The sequence below is a fragment of the Pollicipes pollicipes genome, unplaced genomic scaffold (assembly GCF_011947565.3).
Source record: "Pollicipes pollicipes isolate AB1234 unplaced genomic scaffold, Ppol_2.1 Scaffold_4740;HRSCAF=5597_pilon_pilon_pilon, whole genome shotgun sequence".
In the NCBI taxonomy this organism is placed as follows: Eukaryota; Metazoa; Arthropoda; class Thecostraca; order Pollicipedomorpha; family Pollicipedidae; genus Pollicipes; species Pollicipes pollicipes.
Window position 1 is genome coordinate 15,888,387 of NW_023596545.1, and position 16,776 is coordinate 15,905,162.

General features: G+C 49.9%; 1 protein-coding gene across 1 annotated transcript in view; it reads right to left on the bottom strand.

The window, feature by feature from the left end:
• Window positions 1-7,186: 7,186 nt before the first annotated feature.
• The window catches only part of LOC119097980 (SEC14-like protein 2), a 33,990-nt gene continuing 24,400 nt past the window's right edge, over window positions 7,187-16,776 (bottom strand). The window contains exons 5-11 of the mRNA XM_037220915.1: window positions 15,972-16,050; window positions 14,551-14,681; window positions 13,869-13,949; window positions 12,436-12,629; window positions 12,012-12,160; window positions 8,777-8,925; window positions 7,187-8,374 (exon numbers count right to left, since the gene is read on the bottom strand). Coding sequence (XP_037076810.1) covers window positions 8,301-8,374; window positions 8,777-8,925; window positions 12,012-12,160; window positions 12,436-12,629; window positions 13,869-13,949; window positions 14,551-14,681; window positions 15,972-16,050 — 857 coding nt within the window. The 3' untranslated portion in view covers window positions 7,187-8,300. The remainder of the gene's footprint in view (window positions 8,375-8,776; window positions 8,926-12,011; window positions 12,161-12,435; window positions 12,630-13,868; window positions 13,950-14,550; window positions 14,682-15,971; window positions 16,051-16,776) is intronic.

A 16,776-nucleotide genomic window follows, 5' to 3' on the forward strand; every position in this document is an offset into this window, starting at 1 on the left:
CACGCCGCGCCGTTCGGAAACCACTCTGGAAAAACCTTAGGGGGTCAATTTGACCCCCGCCTGAACGCGTGTTAACTTTGTCGCCGGAAGTGACAGGAAATGTTAGCGGTACTTAACTTGTACTTTGTCGCTGGGAGTGACAGGAGATGTTAGCGGTACTGAGCTTTGTCGCCGGAAGTGACAGGAAATGTTAGCGGTACTTAACTTGTACTTTGTCGCTGGGAGTGACAGGAGATGTTAGCGGTGCTGAGCTTTGTCGTCGGGGAGTGATGGGAAATGTTAGCGTTACTTGACTTTGTCACCGGTAGTGACAGGAAATGTTAGTGGTGCTGAGCTTTGTCGTCGGGAGTGATGGGGAATGTGAGCGGTACTGAACTTTGTCGCCGCGGTAGTGAAGGAAATGTTAGTGTTACTTGACTTTGTCACCGGTAGTGACAGGAAATGCGGTCGGCACAATAATTCTCAAATGAGCGTCGGACCCCTTCCCCTGGTCCCATATTCCTACCCATGTAGCCGTTGTAGTATGGCTTGTTTGAACTTTGGCTATGCTAGAACTATGGGTTGTGTGTGGTTGAAGCATGTGCTGAAATGCTCCTTTGGTTTGGGGGCTCATTTCTTCTGAAAGGATTTGCCTCATTTGATATAAATGCTAGTTTCACAGGTACTGGTTCACATTTCAGTCTTGTTGGAATCTCTTGCCATCACCGAGACAATAAAGAAGCTTCTTCACCAGCACCTATGGGGCTGGATAATGCGCTTCAGAATCTACACTGCAATGAGACCAAAATGGGTATACTTCTAGCAGGTGTTGAAACTGTGGTGGCCGATAAACCTGAGGAATTACGACTAATAGTTTTCACCACTGAAGGTCTGGAGGCGCTTCGAGACGTACCTGACCTCAGCTGGTAACAGGAGGGCTTGCGTTACTATACTAGTGATCCAAATCGCCGAGAAGACCTGTGCGGTGTCGCCGTGCCTCTGTCCCTAAAATATGGTTCTCCACCTCGAAGACTGCAAAGGTTCATATTTCCGTTTCTTCCTGATAACTGAAGAGTTCCTGAAGAGTTCTGAAATAAGTTCCAATGGACTCTTTAACGGCGGAAGGGTTAGAAGTGAGCTGAAATTTTCAGATAAAGGAACAGTTAGATTAGGCCAGTACAAGGTTCCCATTCCTTCCATTTGTGGTACTTGTATAGGTACGCAAATATGAGTGGCTGTTCCAACTCCAAGTTTGGGCTAGTTACCAGAGTATAGTGGGAATGCATGCAGGAATCGAAGTATTGTTTATTAAAACATGCAATGAAATAAACATGGAAATTATGTAATGAAAGGGCTAGGACGTATGAACAGGTACCAGGAGTTTCAGGCTAGGGAAAGGATCGAACTTACTTGAACTCCTAGCACCAACAATCAATGCGTCTACACTCTGCATCACCACGTTCACAGCCAAACTGACTGGGACCAGCGCATTGGTGTCAATCATGGACACCTGTGTCAAAATGGGATTAACCATCAGAGCATATGGTCATGCATAGTTAAATGCTCGTTCCTGTTAAACCTGGATCATATATATAGTTAATCAAAAGCGGGAAGACCCCACAGCAATCGTTACACCAAATTACTCATAACCCGGTAAGGCATGAGCATGTTGTACAACAAATCTTGGAAATCATGCATAAGGTTGTAGATTGAACTACATATAAGTTTCCTCCCCATGTTGCGTCACTATGGCCTGTTGATCACGCAAGAACGGTAAGCGCACGAGGTCAGAACGGTGCGTTTACCAGTACCCGACCGGCGCCTAGCACTCGCGAGACACCGGTCGGGATAGCGCTCGGAAGCAGACGCGGAACACATCCGAGTAACATGGTTCGACTATGGTCAGAATCGAGGAGTCAGACGACCGCAGTCCTGCTTTCACGCAGATGAATGGTTGTGGGTAGGGCAACTCGAAGGCACGGTTTCGCCCTTTTTTGGACTAAGGATGGTCGACTCGTTTCGTTGTCTCTCACTTGACCTCAGGCGTGACGGCATGAAGAGGCATAGGTCATGGCATGACCAAGAACCGTTGGGGACCACCCGGGATGCCGGATCATGCACGGCGGTAACTGGGTCTATCCGTTGATATGCGATGCCTTGCAAGAGAACAGGACACAGTCTGTTCTCTTCCGACGCGGTGTACGCCAAGCCTTATGAACTCCTCATGGAGGGATGTTCGGGACTGATAAAGATCCTGCCACTGACGCTTACAGGGAGCGCGACAGGGGACCGGGTCGCCGGACAGGCCGGTCAGGCCGAGTCTCCAGAGCGCGCCGGCCGTGAAGACCGTAAAGCGTGAACGCAAGTCACGCCGGGCGCTCGCTGCCTGCCGAGCGGCTCCACCGTTCCACCGGGCGCGCTGTCTGCCTCCAGGCTCTGGGGGACGCGCCGTGGGGCGGTGTCTTGCAAGACACCCTCCGGCAGACGGGAGACGAGGGTGTCGAATCACCGGAGGCTATTGCTCCGTGCTGGACGAGGCAATACCAAAGACGCGGGCGCGGCAGCGGAAAGCTGCGAGCGGTGAGCGTGGCCAAGGAATGATTGGCCGCCCATCGTGAACGAGACGCGGGGGAGCGTCGTCCGAACAGGAAGCCTGGAGGTCAGGCGAGGGAACGAGTCGTCGTCCAGCTTCAGACACCCGACGTCGGCGCAGTAGCTGAGTCAGTGCCATTGTGATGAATTAACATGATATGTCTTTAAAAGGATTTAAACTTGGCTTTATTGGATGTGCGCAATGTAATAAATACATTTGATTTAGCTTAACGAGGACTCGCACAGGAATGTCAACTATGTCAAGGCGCTGGATAAAGCAAAAGGGTGGTGGGTGGGGGGGGGGGGGGGGGGGGGGGGGGGGTTCTCACCCGTGTGCGAGCCAAGAATGAACGGTGGCATGGGCGCCAGCGGATGTGTATGCTTGGAGTGAATGTGGTGGGGCGCCGAATGCATGAAGTCCGCGTGGATTGGTTAAGGCCATGGGGACTCCCAGGGTTGTTGTACAGCGGGCCCTTGCCAGTGAAATTCGCCGTTTGGATGGGATCACTGCCACTTTAGTTGTATTATCAATGCATCTGGTCCCGTTTTTGCCCCTTTTATATATCATTGTCAGCTAAACGGTGGAGTTGGGGTAACATGGTCAAGGCGTACAGCCATGCACGGGGTTCATGATGCCTGACCGGACCTACCATCCTGCGAATGCCCCGGTCACCCGCTTCATCCTAGCTCTGTGGCTCACATGAGCGTGTGTTGACGTCGGGTAGACCGGAGTCGCAACGCGCCGAGTCGTGCGTTAACATCATCTGGCTCGTATGCTGACCAATGAGCTCCTCAGTACAAATTCGCTTTTGTGGGGAGGCGTGACAGCGGCAGCCGACGACGCACAGACATCCAGCGGCGGCCCGGCAGCCGCGCAGAGTACGCCCCCTCCCCCTCCCCCCAACACCACATTTTGTGCCTTGCCATCCCTCTGTCTCACAGGCGGGTTGTAAAATTGTGTGTTTGATCTTCCTTTGATCAAAACCTCTCCATCTTTGCTGTTGTTGGAACTAAGTTTTTAATCATGCTTTTGGAAGCTCACGCTTTTTGTTTCGTGCTCAAGACTTCCGTGGAGTTTGGGCGTATTACGACTCGGAGATCAGCGACAGCGGACGCGGGGCAGCCTTGGGGTTTGCCAAACTGAGAAGCATTATGACGGGAACCACCAGTTGAGTGGAGAATATTTCATTCTTTCCTTAGTCGGTTCAGTTTTTCATCTCCCGGTATTAATATTTCCTTTGGGTCATTAAAGTCCCTGAATAAAGGCAATGATATAATTGTCTTCAGGGACAGGTCCAGAGATGGGAGGGGGGAGGGGGGGGACGAGGCCATGACCCTCCCCTTGAGGCTCCACAAGCTTTTGGTGCCTCGAGGGGCACCAAAATCTCATGTTGACCGGGCACCAAAACTGTCATTTCAGGACACCAGGAGATCTCCTTTCCGCAGATACTAAATTCCAGATGGAACCACAAAGACTCCACACATTTATTCTCAAGAGGCGCCAGATTCCGGGGCCACTACAGTGTTACGTCTGCAACCCTGATAAAATCTTGGGTCGGCCCCTTTGGAGAGAGGACGCCAAAGCTTTCACTCTTTTTGCCTTCTAGTTGAAATATTTCTAGGCATCACCACCTTTGTTTCCAATGGGCAATAGATCAAAGCAGACCTTTTAAAGGTACCAAACTCCCACAGCTCCATTGCCTTTTACCCTGACAAAACTCTGGATGTTTCCGGTTGGTGGATGGACCCAAAAACTTTTATTTCGGGGTATCGTGACCATCATGACCTTTTCTTGTCCAGAGGTACCCGATTCCAGGTGGCACCAAAAAAGGCCCACGGCTCTTCGTTTCCAAGAGACAACAAATTCCAACTGGCACCATAATGCCCGTGCATTTTAACCTGCTAAACTTTGGACGGCTATTCGGGGAAGAAGCATCAAGACATTGATTTCGGGGCGCTATAAGATTTATTTTATAAAGGCATTCAGTTCAAGCGCATCTTTTAAAACGCCCCAGAGCCTTCATTTCTGGTGACACCGAATATTGGGACACCACAATTTCCTTGAGTTTCACTCTAACGAAATGCTGGAGTCATGTGTTTAAGTTAAGCATTTTTTTTTATCTGATCAGGGTGGCTTCAAGAATTTGTAGACGGCGTTTGTCCTGAAATGATTTTAGAATACGTGTGTTTTCAGTCAGATCAGAGCGTGGGAGTTTTTGGTTGTGGGTTTTACGCATATGTTGGTGTGGCTCTCCCTCCTGCAGGTGCATAGTCATGGGTCGTGATGGGGATGTTAACTCATACCAATGTAGGTAGAACTGCGGAGCCGGCAGTCTCTGTAAGGGCATTTAAATTCATACACCATATTGGTGCGCTTTAGTTGCTTTTGGTCCGTTGCCAGTCCGTTTTTCGTTATAATGCTGCTAGTTGTTCTGCTTTTGTAATAGATCGTAAATCTTGTTTCAGTGCGTTCGTCAGTCGGTGTGATATTTGTCCTAATCATGTTCAGCAAAACTTTTTCACCAACGTCTATGCGGTGGACCAGCTGCAGCAATATTTTAGGGCACGTCCTACAAACGAACGGGTGACAGCCGTGCGTATGCATAATTTCGCTGTATATATATATATATATATATATATATATATATATATATATATATATATATATACTCTCTTATAAAGTCTGAGGTGCGACGGGCAATGCGAGGCCTGCACCAGCAATGTCTGGCATCTGACCTCAAAGCCGACGTTCCTCTCAGCAGCAGAAATCTCCCGATGAGTCCTTGGCATGTGTTGCTCCAATGTCCTCCGTTGACCTCTGAAGCTACGGGTTTGATATCCACAAACAGCAAGCATCCTAGATCGGCAGGGCTTTTTAACTCTATTCCCAGGGAAGCCCTCGATGGTGGCTTCTTAGAAGAGCCGCACAGCACCATAAAAAACGATGATCGGTTACGCTTTTCAAGCCAGTCCGCTTCTCACGACATGAAAGAACGAACGGCAGCCCACAGCTTTGCACGGAATCCAGTTCATTAATACGTGACGAGCATTCGAGCCCATCGGTCCCAAATGGCATGACGCTTTAACTCGCCTCGTCGCAAAATGATCATATTCGCCGCAAGATACTGTGGCCAGTCACGATTCCTTCAACTGGTGATAAGCCTAGTTATCTAGAATTTTAAACCGATTAGTATGCGAAGAGAATCTTGACTGAAAAATCTGTAAAAACACTGATCTGAGAGGCATTGAAAAGCAGTGTCACCACCCATCTGTGATGTCAGCATTGATATAGTATAGTTTGTAATATATTTTTATCACCTGCTAAGAACTATTCTGATTAAAGCTGTTATGCTTGGCATATCTTGCGGCTCAACTTGAGCGCAAAGCGTTACGACAAGTTGGCGCTTGGTTAGCGTTTCGATATATACTCTTTACGTGCTCCCGATGTAAAAATTAGTGAGGACAGGCCAATAAGCTTGAAACCTCGTCTAGCTCGGATGGTCTGTTGTAATATGGTCTGGTATGTCGTAACCTGTTTATATTATCGCGATTTCGTCACCATTTCGCTCGCAAAAGTGTCTGTTTTTGTCACTGATCATGTTCGGTTCGTCAAGCTTTTTCACCCCCAACATTCCACTCCTCAATTATTTACGACTCATCTTAGAACCGACGAAATCATACGAAAGTCGCCAATGACCTATTATAAAAGCGGTTTTTGCTGGTTTAGGGAGCGAGCACTGCACAAGTACATTCCAACTGGTGGGTATAAAGCTGTCGCTTTTTTGTCGCATCCTGTCACGATGGCCCAGTATATTTGGATGATTACTGGTGCGTTCTCCCAGCCAGTTTGGCTGAATCTGGGATAGCGTTTGTGATTATGGTTCTCGGACGCCTGCCAGTGTGCTGCGAAGACCTTGCTCATATAGGCCAGTTGATCAAGCTCACTTAGCTAGTTTTATTGCTCACAGACTTTAGGGTGCAATGCAGTGCCGTAGCAGTACGGCCCCTCTAAAAAAAGTACGGTCGCCGCCTCATGATATTTCCTTGACCGCCAAAGGTGAGGGACGTTGGCGAATACCGGGACATGATCTCACACGGGACACACTCACACGTCTGCCTCACATAGGGCAGAGGGCCCGACAGTCTACGAACCGAGGTGGCTTTGCCCGCTCTTGATGCAGTACTTCCCCAATAAGACGCCGCGTATGTCACAGAATGAGCGAGGCAGTGATAGGGATAAGTGCTGCAAATTTATCTTGAAGAAAACCGGACGAAAAGCGGAAGCGCACGATCCACGACTGTCTTTCTGGCTTTCTTTTTCCATTGACAGCTTGAGGAACAGCAGATAACGTACTCAATCAATTTTCAGTGCGCACCAAGCATCATCACCGTCCACATCAGGAGCAGGCGTGGATGACATGCACCGTTCAAGCCCCGCAGACTTCTCGCGCTTAGCAAGCGCTTCGTTCCTTTCAAGTGAATCGACCCATGGCTTGTCAACACGACATCCTCCTCTTTTCTGCACTTCAGTCTGCTGCATCACGATGGGTCGTAGTCAATCGTACATTCAGCCCCGTTATAAGGACTCGCATGCAGCCGTTCTAAACCCGCTCGGTGCGTTACATTGTTTATACTATATTGTCATCATACCGATTTCCAATTTGGACAAAAGTACATACGTAGTAAAATATTTTTCTTCGTGAGCGATATACGTCGTGCGACAATTACACAACACACCTTTATGGCTAAAGCCCGGTTTGAAAAGCTCTTCTCGGATGTCGGACTTACAATGTCTGATTAAGTCGCATTTGACGCGCTTCATCTTGAACAGTACAAACGTACGTGCACGCATATAACTGGCCAGAGCCGCTGCCGCTTATCAGCTGGCAGCCGCGCCATTAGTCCTTTCAACACTGGCCGCGAGTCTGGTCGGGAGGCTGGCGCGCGCTGGCGACGGCGCGAGTCACGCCATCCGAACGCTCACCGCGCCACCTGACTGCTCACCGGGCCACCCGGCCGCTCACCGCACCACCCGGCCGCTCACCGCGCCACCTGGCCGCCCGCTGCGCCACCTGCCCACAACTCAGCAGTCAGCGCCATCTGGGACGAAGCATCACCTGCCACGTCCGGGCGCGGAGCTGAACGCACTCCATCCGTCGCTGCCGCGGACTGCACGTGTGGAAGGATCTATCTGCATCTATGCTACTTCTCCCACATCCACGCATTCTTCGACCTCGATGAAGACAGAGGGTTCCACTGGGCCGCCTTGTCAGGGATTGCACGTGCGGCCCTTTGTGACGCTAAGTGACGCACGCCCCTGGCGGGCTAAAGGGCGTTTGGTTGCCCCGCCTGGCTGAGCGTACACATGTATGCTGGCGGGCCCGAGTGTGAGCACAGGCGCCAGGTCTGGTCGCTGAGCAGCCGGCCAGGTGATCTGCGCTGAGCCCGAGTATGGGTGCAGGCGCCAGGTCTGGTCGCTGAGCAGGCGGTCAGGTGATCTGTGCAGAGCCCGAGTGTGAGCACAGGCGCCAGGTCTGGTCGCTGAGCAGGCGGTCAGGTGATATGTGCAGAGCCCGAGTGTGGGTACAGGCGCCAGGTCTGGTCGCTGAGCAGGCGGTCAGGTGTTCTGCGCTGAGCCCGAGTGTGAGTACAGGCGCCAGGTCTGGCTGCTGAGCAGACGGCCAGGTGATCTGCGTTGAGCCGATGCTGTGCAGGGGGTTTGCGAACGCTCAGACCACAACTACATCTAGATACACTTCTTTGCCGTGGAAGTAACTGTAGGAGTTGTCGAACTCAAGTATATCTGGAAAGACAATGATTCATTCAGTTTATGAGAACAATAATTTGAGGATATCCACACGGAACTGGGTTGACCAGTTCAGGCATGGAAGGATCATTAAGATGCTCAACATTTGCAACATTAACTAACCCGAAACATCATGGAGGCAGCACCACGCATGACAAAATGTCACAAAATGTCCCGGTCAGTCACCGAATGTCACAAAGACAGCAGCACAAATGTGACCTGATAAATACAAAAGAGTCTTTCGAGCACATTTCACCAGGTCATCTTAGAAAGATGAAAGTTGAGCACGGTTGCCTACTAATAGATCGAGGGTTGAACTGCATCGCCGCACTTTATCCACTATTAATTGGCAGAAAAATATTTGATCACCGCGCCACTCAAAAGAAGCACCCAACTTACAGACTCCAGGATCCGAGCAGACGAGTTTGCCAGACTCCACCACCAGATGGCTGTAGACTCGCTCCTTGATCACCAGCTCGTCATTCCCTGCGTTAGATTCACGGTACACCCCGAACAGGATGTCGTAGCCTTTCGTGCAGAATCGCCAGCTGCGGAAGGCGGACAGTTGTACAGCAGTACTCTCGTGTATATGCAGGTCGGTTTGTCACGACGCGGCGCACCCGTGTTGTTTACATATCTTTCTTTCGATGTGTTCGCAGATACCTAGCATCGGGAGCTCAGAACGATGCGCGCTTGACACCCGCTCGGCTCTCGCAGCGAATGATTCCAACGCCACTATTATATTAGAATGCTAGATGGATTATAAAATAATTCAAAATCGTCAACAGAGCACAATCGTAACCCCTTGCGCTCTTCCAGCTGAAACTTATCAATCAAAACCACATGGGTGCTGTTTTGCTCCAACGGTCTGGACGCCGCAGAAGCTTTACTACTGGCACCGTCACCAAAACTGGACTCCAAACTGGACTGATAACTACTAGATTGCTAAACTAAACTGCTGAGCTGAAAAGGTCCAGTCAAAGCTAGTAAATTTAAAATTAAAGTTTGTTGAGCTAAAGTTAAGTAAGGTGTTAAGTGCATATGAGAGGAATATTATGAATATAGGTGGGACAGCAGTAATAGCCTTATTGCTCGTAGAAAAAGCAGGAGACTGGAGAGATAGGTTCGTTGATATTTCGGCAACATGCCTTCATCAAAACCAATATCAGCAATGACGATATCGAATCTTTATCGAAACGAATATCACTACTGATATTCGTTTCAATAAAAGCACATCACCGAAATATTGACGCATCTAACTCTCCAGTCTTCTGTGTTTCTTCGAAGAAAGAGACTATCATTACCGTCTCACGTAAAAGTTAAAGTTAGTAAAGGAAAAAATAGTTCAGTCGAGAATGTTGTTAAGTTAGTTAAAGTAATCTCTTAAAAGTGCTCATACGCCGCAGTTTAACAGAGGTGTTGAGCAGAGAGTAAGGGGATTGCCCCCGCCCGCGTCCCCCCTTGAATTTCGCATGTGCGAACTTCAACCATGACGCGACTTCCACAATACAGGTCCATAGAAACCCATGAATACAGGAAAGAGGAATTAGTATGCTTGAGACAAACTTTGGCATGGTAAAGTAAAACTATTTGGCATGCTTGTGAATGTCGTGAAATGTTTCAACCGCCTTCAGCCGCTTAACCGCCTGTAAAACTCATTTATGTATAGAATTAATAAACCCAGCAGGACAGTTCATATCAAATTCAAACATTGATGCAAATGAGAGGAGAAGCACCTTTTCCCCATCCCCCCCCCCGGCGCACTCCTGCGCCATTACACCGCGTGAACTTTCGTGGTTGAAGGACGAATGATATCGCTATCTTTCCACTCGACCACCGGAGTTCACCATACGTTTGATGAGAAATTTACCGCGGTACTCGTAAGATAGCGGCGTGCAGCTGCGCAGTAGAGCGATTCCACGGTCGATAAAAACACGCTGCCAAGCGGGAATTACGTCGCGCGGAGACAGAGCGAGCGGGAATTGCCTTGGACGGCATTTCGGCTAAGCAGCAGCGAAAAATGTATAGCTGAACACTTTGTTGCGCTGTCAGTGAGTGAGTCTAGTTTTATATTGCCGCTCGCAGAGAAGAGCGCAGCAATGCTTGCTGACAGTGATCATATTCCTGGAAAATTAGCGGTGAGACACTGGCCGAAAATAATAGGAGCTTTGGGAATGGGATAATCCTAAACAGATGCAGCAAAGCAAAACTATTTGTTCGCAATGGTTTATGACGTTATGTTTTATGGAACGAACGGCAAAAGTATTGCTCCGAAAAGCGACTTTGCAGCGTGAGCAAATCCCGAAAAACGAACACTGGCACTTTTGTGCTGTATCCGGGCCTCGCGCTTTGGACTGAAACGCTGCCAGAATGGATGTGCGGCTACCACGCTTGTCTCTCACACGGCCCATACCTTGATGATTTTTTTAAAACTTCGAAATATAGCTTAAACAGACGTATCATGTTGACACGGAAGTTACTGAGTGAATTAGAAGAATGTGCCATCGCATCCTTGTAGGATATGAGACAAAACCTTTTCAGTAAACTAAATATTTTCCATCTTTAATCTATGCAACTGTCATCCACCTGGTTCTTCCAACCTACGATCGGATCACCCAACATGGGCGGAATATCACACCATTCCGACCGGCAGTGGCAGCAGGCTGGCGCAGACAAAGAGTAACGAAAAGCAACGGGGTAGCCAGGCACTACAATAACTATATCACAAGAGTTTTGCAACAGGCTTTCGCGACATGGGTTGAAAGATATTGCGGAAGCAGCCACTGTTCTGAATACTAAATCCACGGAAGATGACGGGCTAGTGAGGTTCAACAGCACCATACGTAATAGAATAGCGTGCAGTATCGCGAAGTGGACTCAAATATTTTTCGCTGTTTTGTTTGTTTATTTTAGACGCTTACTGACCAAAATTTTCGCAGCAATGATGTCAATGGACTCGCTTACTTCCACTTCATTCCACACTGGTTGCACTTAAAGGTGAAGCCTACCATTCAATGCGCGCCACTGCTGACTGCGAAAGCCAATGTTCTGCACGTTCGGCATGGCGAATGCATTCTTCTGCTTTTCTAAACCGCACATCTGCAATGTTCAAAATATTATCGACCGCAGATGGCACGAGCCACGAAGCTTGTCACCCTTGTCTCAATCCGCGTAAGTAATCGTACAGATGCTGTTGGCGGCCTTATGTAAAGGCAGAGGATAGCCAAAGCGAGGTTGCGCGTGAGCAGAAATGCCTCCTTATGAGGGCATGCGCAATACGCTGGGTGTTGTTGGAAGAGATTGTGGCTCCCATGAAATATTCCAATTTATATTTTCTTGCTTTGAACGGCAAATCGTGTCAAAACGCAACTTTATAATCCCACCGTGTCCCAAATAGCTCCCACACGGGCCCTTTAGCGGCTTGTCTTTGACTGATGGCGTACTTACCTCTCACAACGATCACGCTCAGGCCCACAACTTTTCGAAGTTATTGCAGCGTTAAGTGGAAATGCCGGGAAAAAGACGAAAACCGAATGTGTCTTGACATTATGCCGCCAATTTCGCCACATTTGACCTAAAACTGATTTTCTGGCACCGTTTCTTGTTTAAGAAGACATGCATTCACCATGGGTACCTGATCTGCGTCTTGGGCTTGGCGACATCGATTCTGTACTCTTTCTTGCCGGCTCTGCGCACATGCAGTTTGCGGCCATGGGCTGCCAGTTTTTCCATTTCGTGAGGGTCCTGGAAGAAGCTCGACGGCACCTCGCCGCCTATGCACACCTGTTGGAGGTATTATTCTCAGAAAACAGGGCCGGACGTGCTCAGACAAATCGTCACAAACATTGCACCAGATTTTACATGAACCTCATGACACTTGGTCTCTAAGCATGGATTGTGCAAACGAAGATGCTAGGCGTGGAACTGAGTAGGTCTTTTTTGGCGTGCTGATAAGTCACACTCAGCGGGCATGGGCGGGCGCTCGCCGAAATTGCTGCTTTTGCATGCATCTCATCCAATAAATCGTTGTGCGATGGCCTTGACCAGCGTTGCCTCACCGTCGGCCGGTTGTACGGGTTCCCATCGGGTCCGATCAGTGAGCCGCCCCAGTGCTTTGGCAGCTGGTCTGGCTCCACCAGCTCCAGCAGCCGCTGCTGCCAGCCAGTATGTCCGAATATCTGTATCTTGCTCTGCGTGGTGCCACGCAGCAGCGGCCGGATCATCGACCAGGCCAGTGTGAACACTGGCGGTGCTGCAGATGAAAACAGTATTGACCGGGCCAGTGTGAACACTGGCGGCGCTGCAGATGAAAACAGTATCCACCAGGCCTGTGCGAACACTGGCGGCGCTGCAGATGAAAACAAGTATCGACCAGGCCAGTGTGCACACTGGCGGCGCTGCAGATGAAAACAGTATCGACCAGGCCTGTGCGAACACTGGCGGCGCTGCAGATGAAAACAAGTATCGACCAGGCCTGTGCGAACACTGGCGGCGCTGCAGATGAAAACAAGTATCGACCAGGCCAGTGTGCACACTGGCGGCGCTGCAGATGAAAACAGTATCGACCAGGCCTGTGTGAACACTGGCGGCGCTACAGATGTCACACGGTCAGGGAGGGGGGGGGGGGGGGAGCTACTCTGCTGCCATAGAGCTCACAGGGTTGGAAAGTGAGTGCAGGCGGTGCTACAGAGAGCACGGGGTCGGAGGCTCAGGGAGTGAACAGCACTGATGCCATAGAGGTCACAGGGTTGGAACTGAGCGCGGGCGGCGCAAAGGAGGTAACACGGTCAGAGAGTGAACTATGCCGACATCATAGAGGTCACGGGGATGGAGCGCGGGGCGATGGTGGCGCGGCAGAAGTCGCAGGATCATTGGGTATATGCTCTGAAATTCAGTCCTGACTGTGCTCTGACAAATGAAATCGTCTGCCAGACCCATAATAGGACGTGCACGGCCGAGCACACTGGCATAACGTCGATGGACAGGGCAAAACAGCGAGGCTCACTGCCAAAGCCTTGGACACCGAATTCATGCCAGCCGATGACTGCTCCTACATACTTGGGAAAAACGTTCCACCCCTTTTTAAAGATTTTCTCCGGACCCGTTGAATGGATGGATTTCTGGGGTCAGAGCTCACGCTAAGCAGTGCTTGTTGTGTGGGCCCTGACCCCTACCACCCGATCGCGCAATTCCACATGTCCACGGCAGAATTCGGCGGTGAAAGCTTAACGTGCCACAATGCTCGGCACGCTTGCTCCTTTGAGGGAGCAAGCGAGCCTCCCTCCTTGTTTCGGAATTGGGGCTTTTCGACGTTAGGTGACAGGCATTCACATACCACTTGTGACTTCCAGTGACCTCGTAAAACAATTTATCCCCGTTACATACGAGCTTGTTACCATCAATTGGTTATGAAGCTCACGACTCCCTACGCCTGCGATTTTGCGATCTATATCTAAGCTCTGGATGCCCACTCATTTGGCACCATGCTTACCATTTATCACCATGCAAACTCCCAAGCCTTCGGGATAGTTTGCTTCCATGATCCTCGTCATTTCGAGGAATAATTCAAAACCTGTGAACGGAGACCGTATTACGGCAAACGTGCTAAACAGGTTGTAATCAGTACCATGGGCCACTAACCCCACATGAATATGCTGTGGTGAGTAGCGAGGTGAAACCCCGTGTGTTGGGATAATGACGAAATCCATTCGCAAGCTGGTTACAAAGTGTGACTACACTGTCTGAGCGATAACACAGAATACTTAACCGCTACACCCTGTTCGTGGAGGTCGTAACAATGAACGGTGTAAGTTACGGACTATTCTCCTGCGGCCATGCACCAACTGCACCCCGATTCCGTGCTGTGGCTGATTTGTTCTCCGTTCTGCGCATTCACGATAACTAAATGGCTAGTGAACGGCTTAGCGATGTTTGTCACAAAACGCCGCCACGATTGTAGAATACACGTCATTGTGTGGTGCTTCATAATCACCGCAGATACATCACCGCTGAGAAAGTGCTAACCGAGAAAGAGCCCGTCAACCGCGCTGTTGTATCGCCGTCCTGCTCCGAATCAGCAGGAGAGATCACGACGCATGTGGCTATCGCAATTACAAGCGTCGCCAAACAACATTTCGCGACTCGTCTGTGTGCTGTCGCGCCGCGCCGCCCACCTTCTTTGTACGCCACCTGAGCCACGCTCAGACCCTCCAGGTCGAACAGCAGCAGGAACTGGTTGACGGGCACGCCCGTCTCCCGGGAGATGTTCAGCACGTGCCGGCCGCCCGTCTCGAAGCAGTAGAGCCTGCGGTAGACCCAGTGACGTCACAGTCCAGCGGCGGAGAGAAGCGCCCTCTCATCGCAGAGGCCGCAGTCGACGGCTGTTTACGTTACAGCGTCTGACAGTGGCTGGCGCACTGAAGCCGGCATTACCGTTGACATGTGATGAGAAGGTCGCCTCACATATTGTGCTGCTCAATTGGAATGTCACCTTAACGCAACGGGATAACAATAGTGAAAACCTTGTCCTGTGGACGTTTTCTGCTAACTTCACTACTGTTGTTTTGTTAACTTCACGAAGGTGTCCAGAGTAGACCAGAAACTAAAAAAGCCAGAACCACAAGAAAACCGGAATTGCATAGCTGCCATCAAACTGCATCCGGTGCGTGTAAATGAGCACCGGTAAAGGTGACATTTGGCAGTTTGAATCTGGTCATGGGGATCAAATTAACCCTCTTCGATCACTCCTGTTATCTCAAGTACTTACCATCCTACCACAATGTGTAATACGGCGTTGGATAGCTATTGAAAAATAAGTTGCCCGATGGGCGCTATAGGCCATCAACAGATATGACCTGTGACGTTATGCCATGTCAGAGAGGTGAAAGCTAGGTTTGTGTTGTTTGACCTGTGGTGTTATGCCAGGTCGGTGGGGTGAAGGTTGTACTGTTTGACCTGTGATGTTATGCCAGGTCAGTGGGGTGAACGCTAGTGTTGTGTAGGTGCGTCCGTGCATTAAATAACTAAACAAGCCACATGCTGAGGAAGATGGCGTTAGAAAGCCCTTTGAAAGCTGTAAGATAAAGGTTTGCTACGTAAAGGTTTGAGCTGCATGTCTTCATAACGATTGAATCTGAAGCCTTTGAATCAAAAGTCAAGGGTCAGGTTTAACGTAACTGGGTCTTGCAATTTGCAAAAGCAGCCTGAACAACAGGAGTGCACCACAGTGAAACAAAATCAAACACGTCGGTCTGTAAAAGTCTTGATAATATTTCCTTAGAGAACTATGCGTTACTTGTCCTTTTTGAGCAAAATGTGACCGATCTGTTTATAAAAGAGGACATAAGCCATCAACGATTAAGCTCATAAGCTTCAAGTTTTTGCGTGAGTAAAATATGTAAACTATTCTCCATTCCAAATATGTTCCGGAGAAAACCGTTGGGGCGAGAGCCCATTGTAGGGAGAGGGTTGAAACCAGTGCAATGAGCAACTGAAAGTGCAAGTGGATCCAAAATGGCGTTCCCAATCTGTATGAGTCTTTTCATCCTCAACAAAAGAATGAGCGATGTTAGTTGTCGTCTAAGCGCTGACTTACGCAAACTTAATGAAGTCCGTCTTCCTACACGAACGGATCAGGCCCCGGATGTCGAACTGTCCCAAGCAGCCGATAAACACTGAGGGCAACACGCGGCCGGCCTCAGTCGATAAACACTGAGAGCAGCAAACAGCCCGCCTCAGTCAATCGATAAACACTGGGGCAACACGCAGTCGGCCTCAGCCAGCCGAAACAAACGCGGACAACACACCGTTAGCCCCAGCAGACGAATAAGCAGTATGAGTGCCGACAACGCATATGAGAGATTGCTCAGGCGGTTCACGCCGCGAGCAACGCATTGCTGGATCGACAAACCGTGCCGGCAACACTAGCTGAGCTCAGTCAGCTGATAAACTCTACGGTAAACGCAGCATCGGACTGATGGGTAGCGACCGCAGCGCATCACAGATCGCAGTCATACCCTCAGTAGGCTGTAACGTGCAGGTGCGAGGATTGCGGGCGACGCACTACCGGTCCGGGTAAGCCGATTAACAGTGCAGGCAACACTCCGCCGGGATCAGTTAGCTCATGAGCGCCGCGGTTAACACACGCACATAACAGGCAGGCGGCCCAGCTAGCTGGGCCTGGCGCACGAGCAACACGCCAACGGACAGATCAACACTGTGGGCAGATTCATTTGGCTGATCAACACTGTGGGCAGAGAATCGTTTGGCTGATCAACACGGCGGGTTTTTGATGAAGGCTGTGGCCTCCATGTCCCGGCAGTCTGTCAAGGGGAGGTAGCGTGTCTAAAGAAAACCAAACGCACCACCTCAAACTTACCAATGGGCTCAGTGGTCGCCGG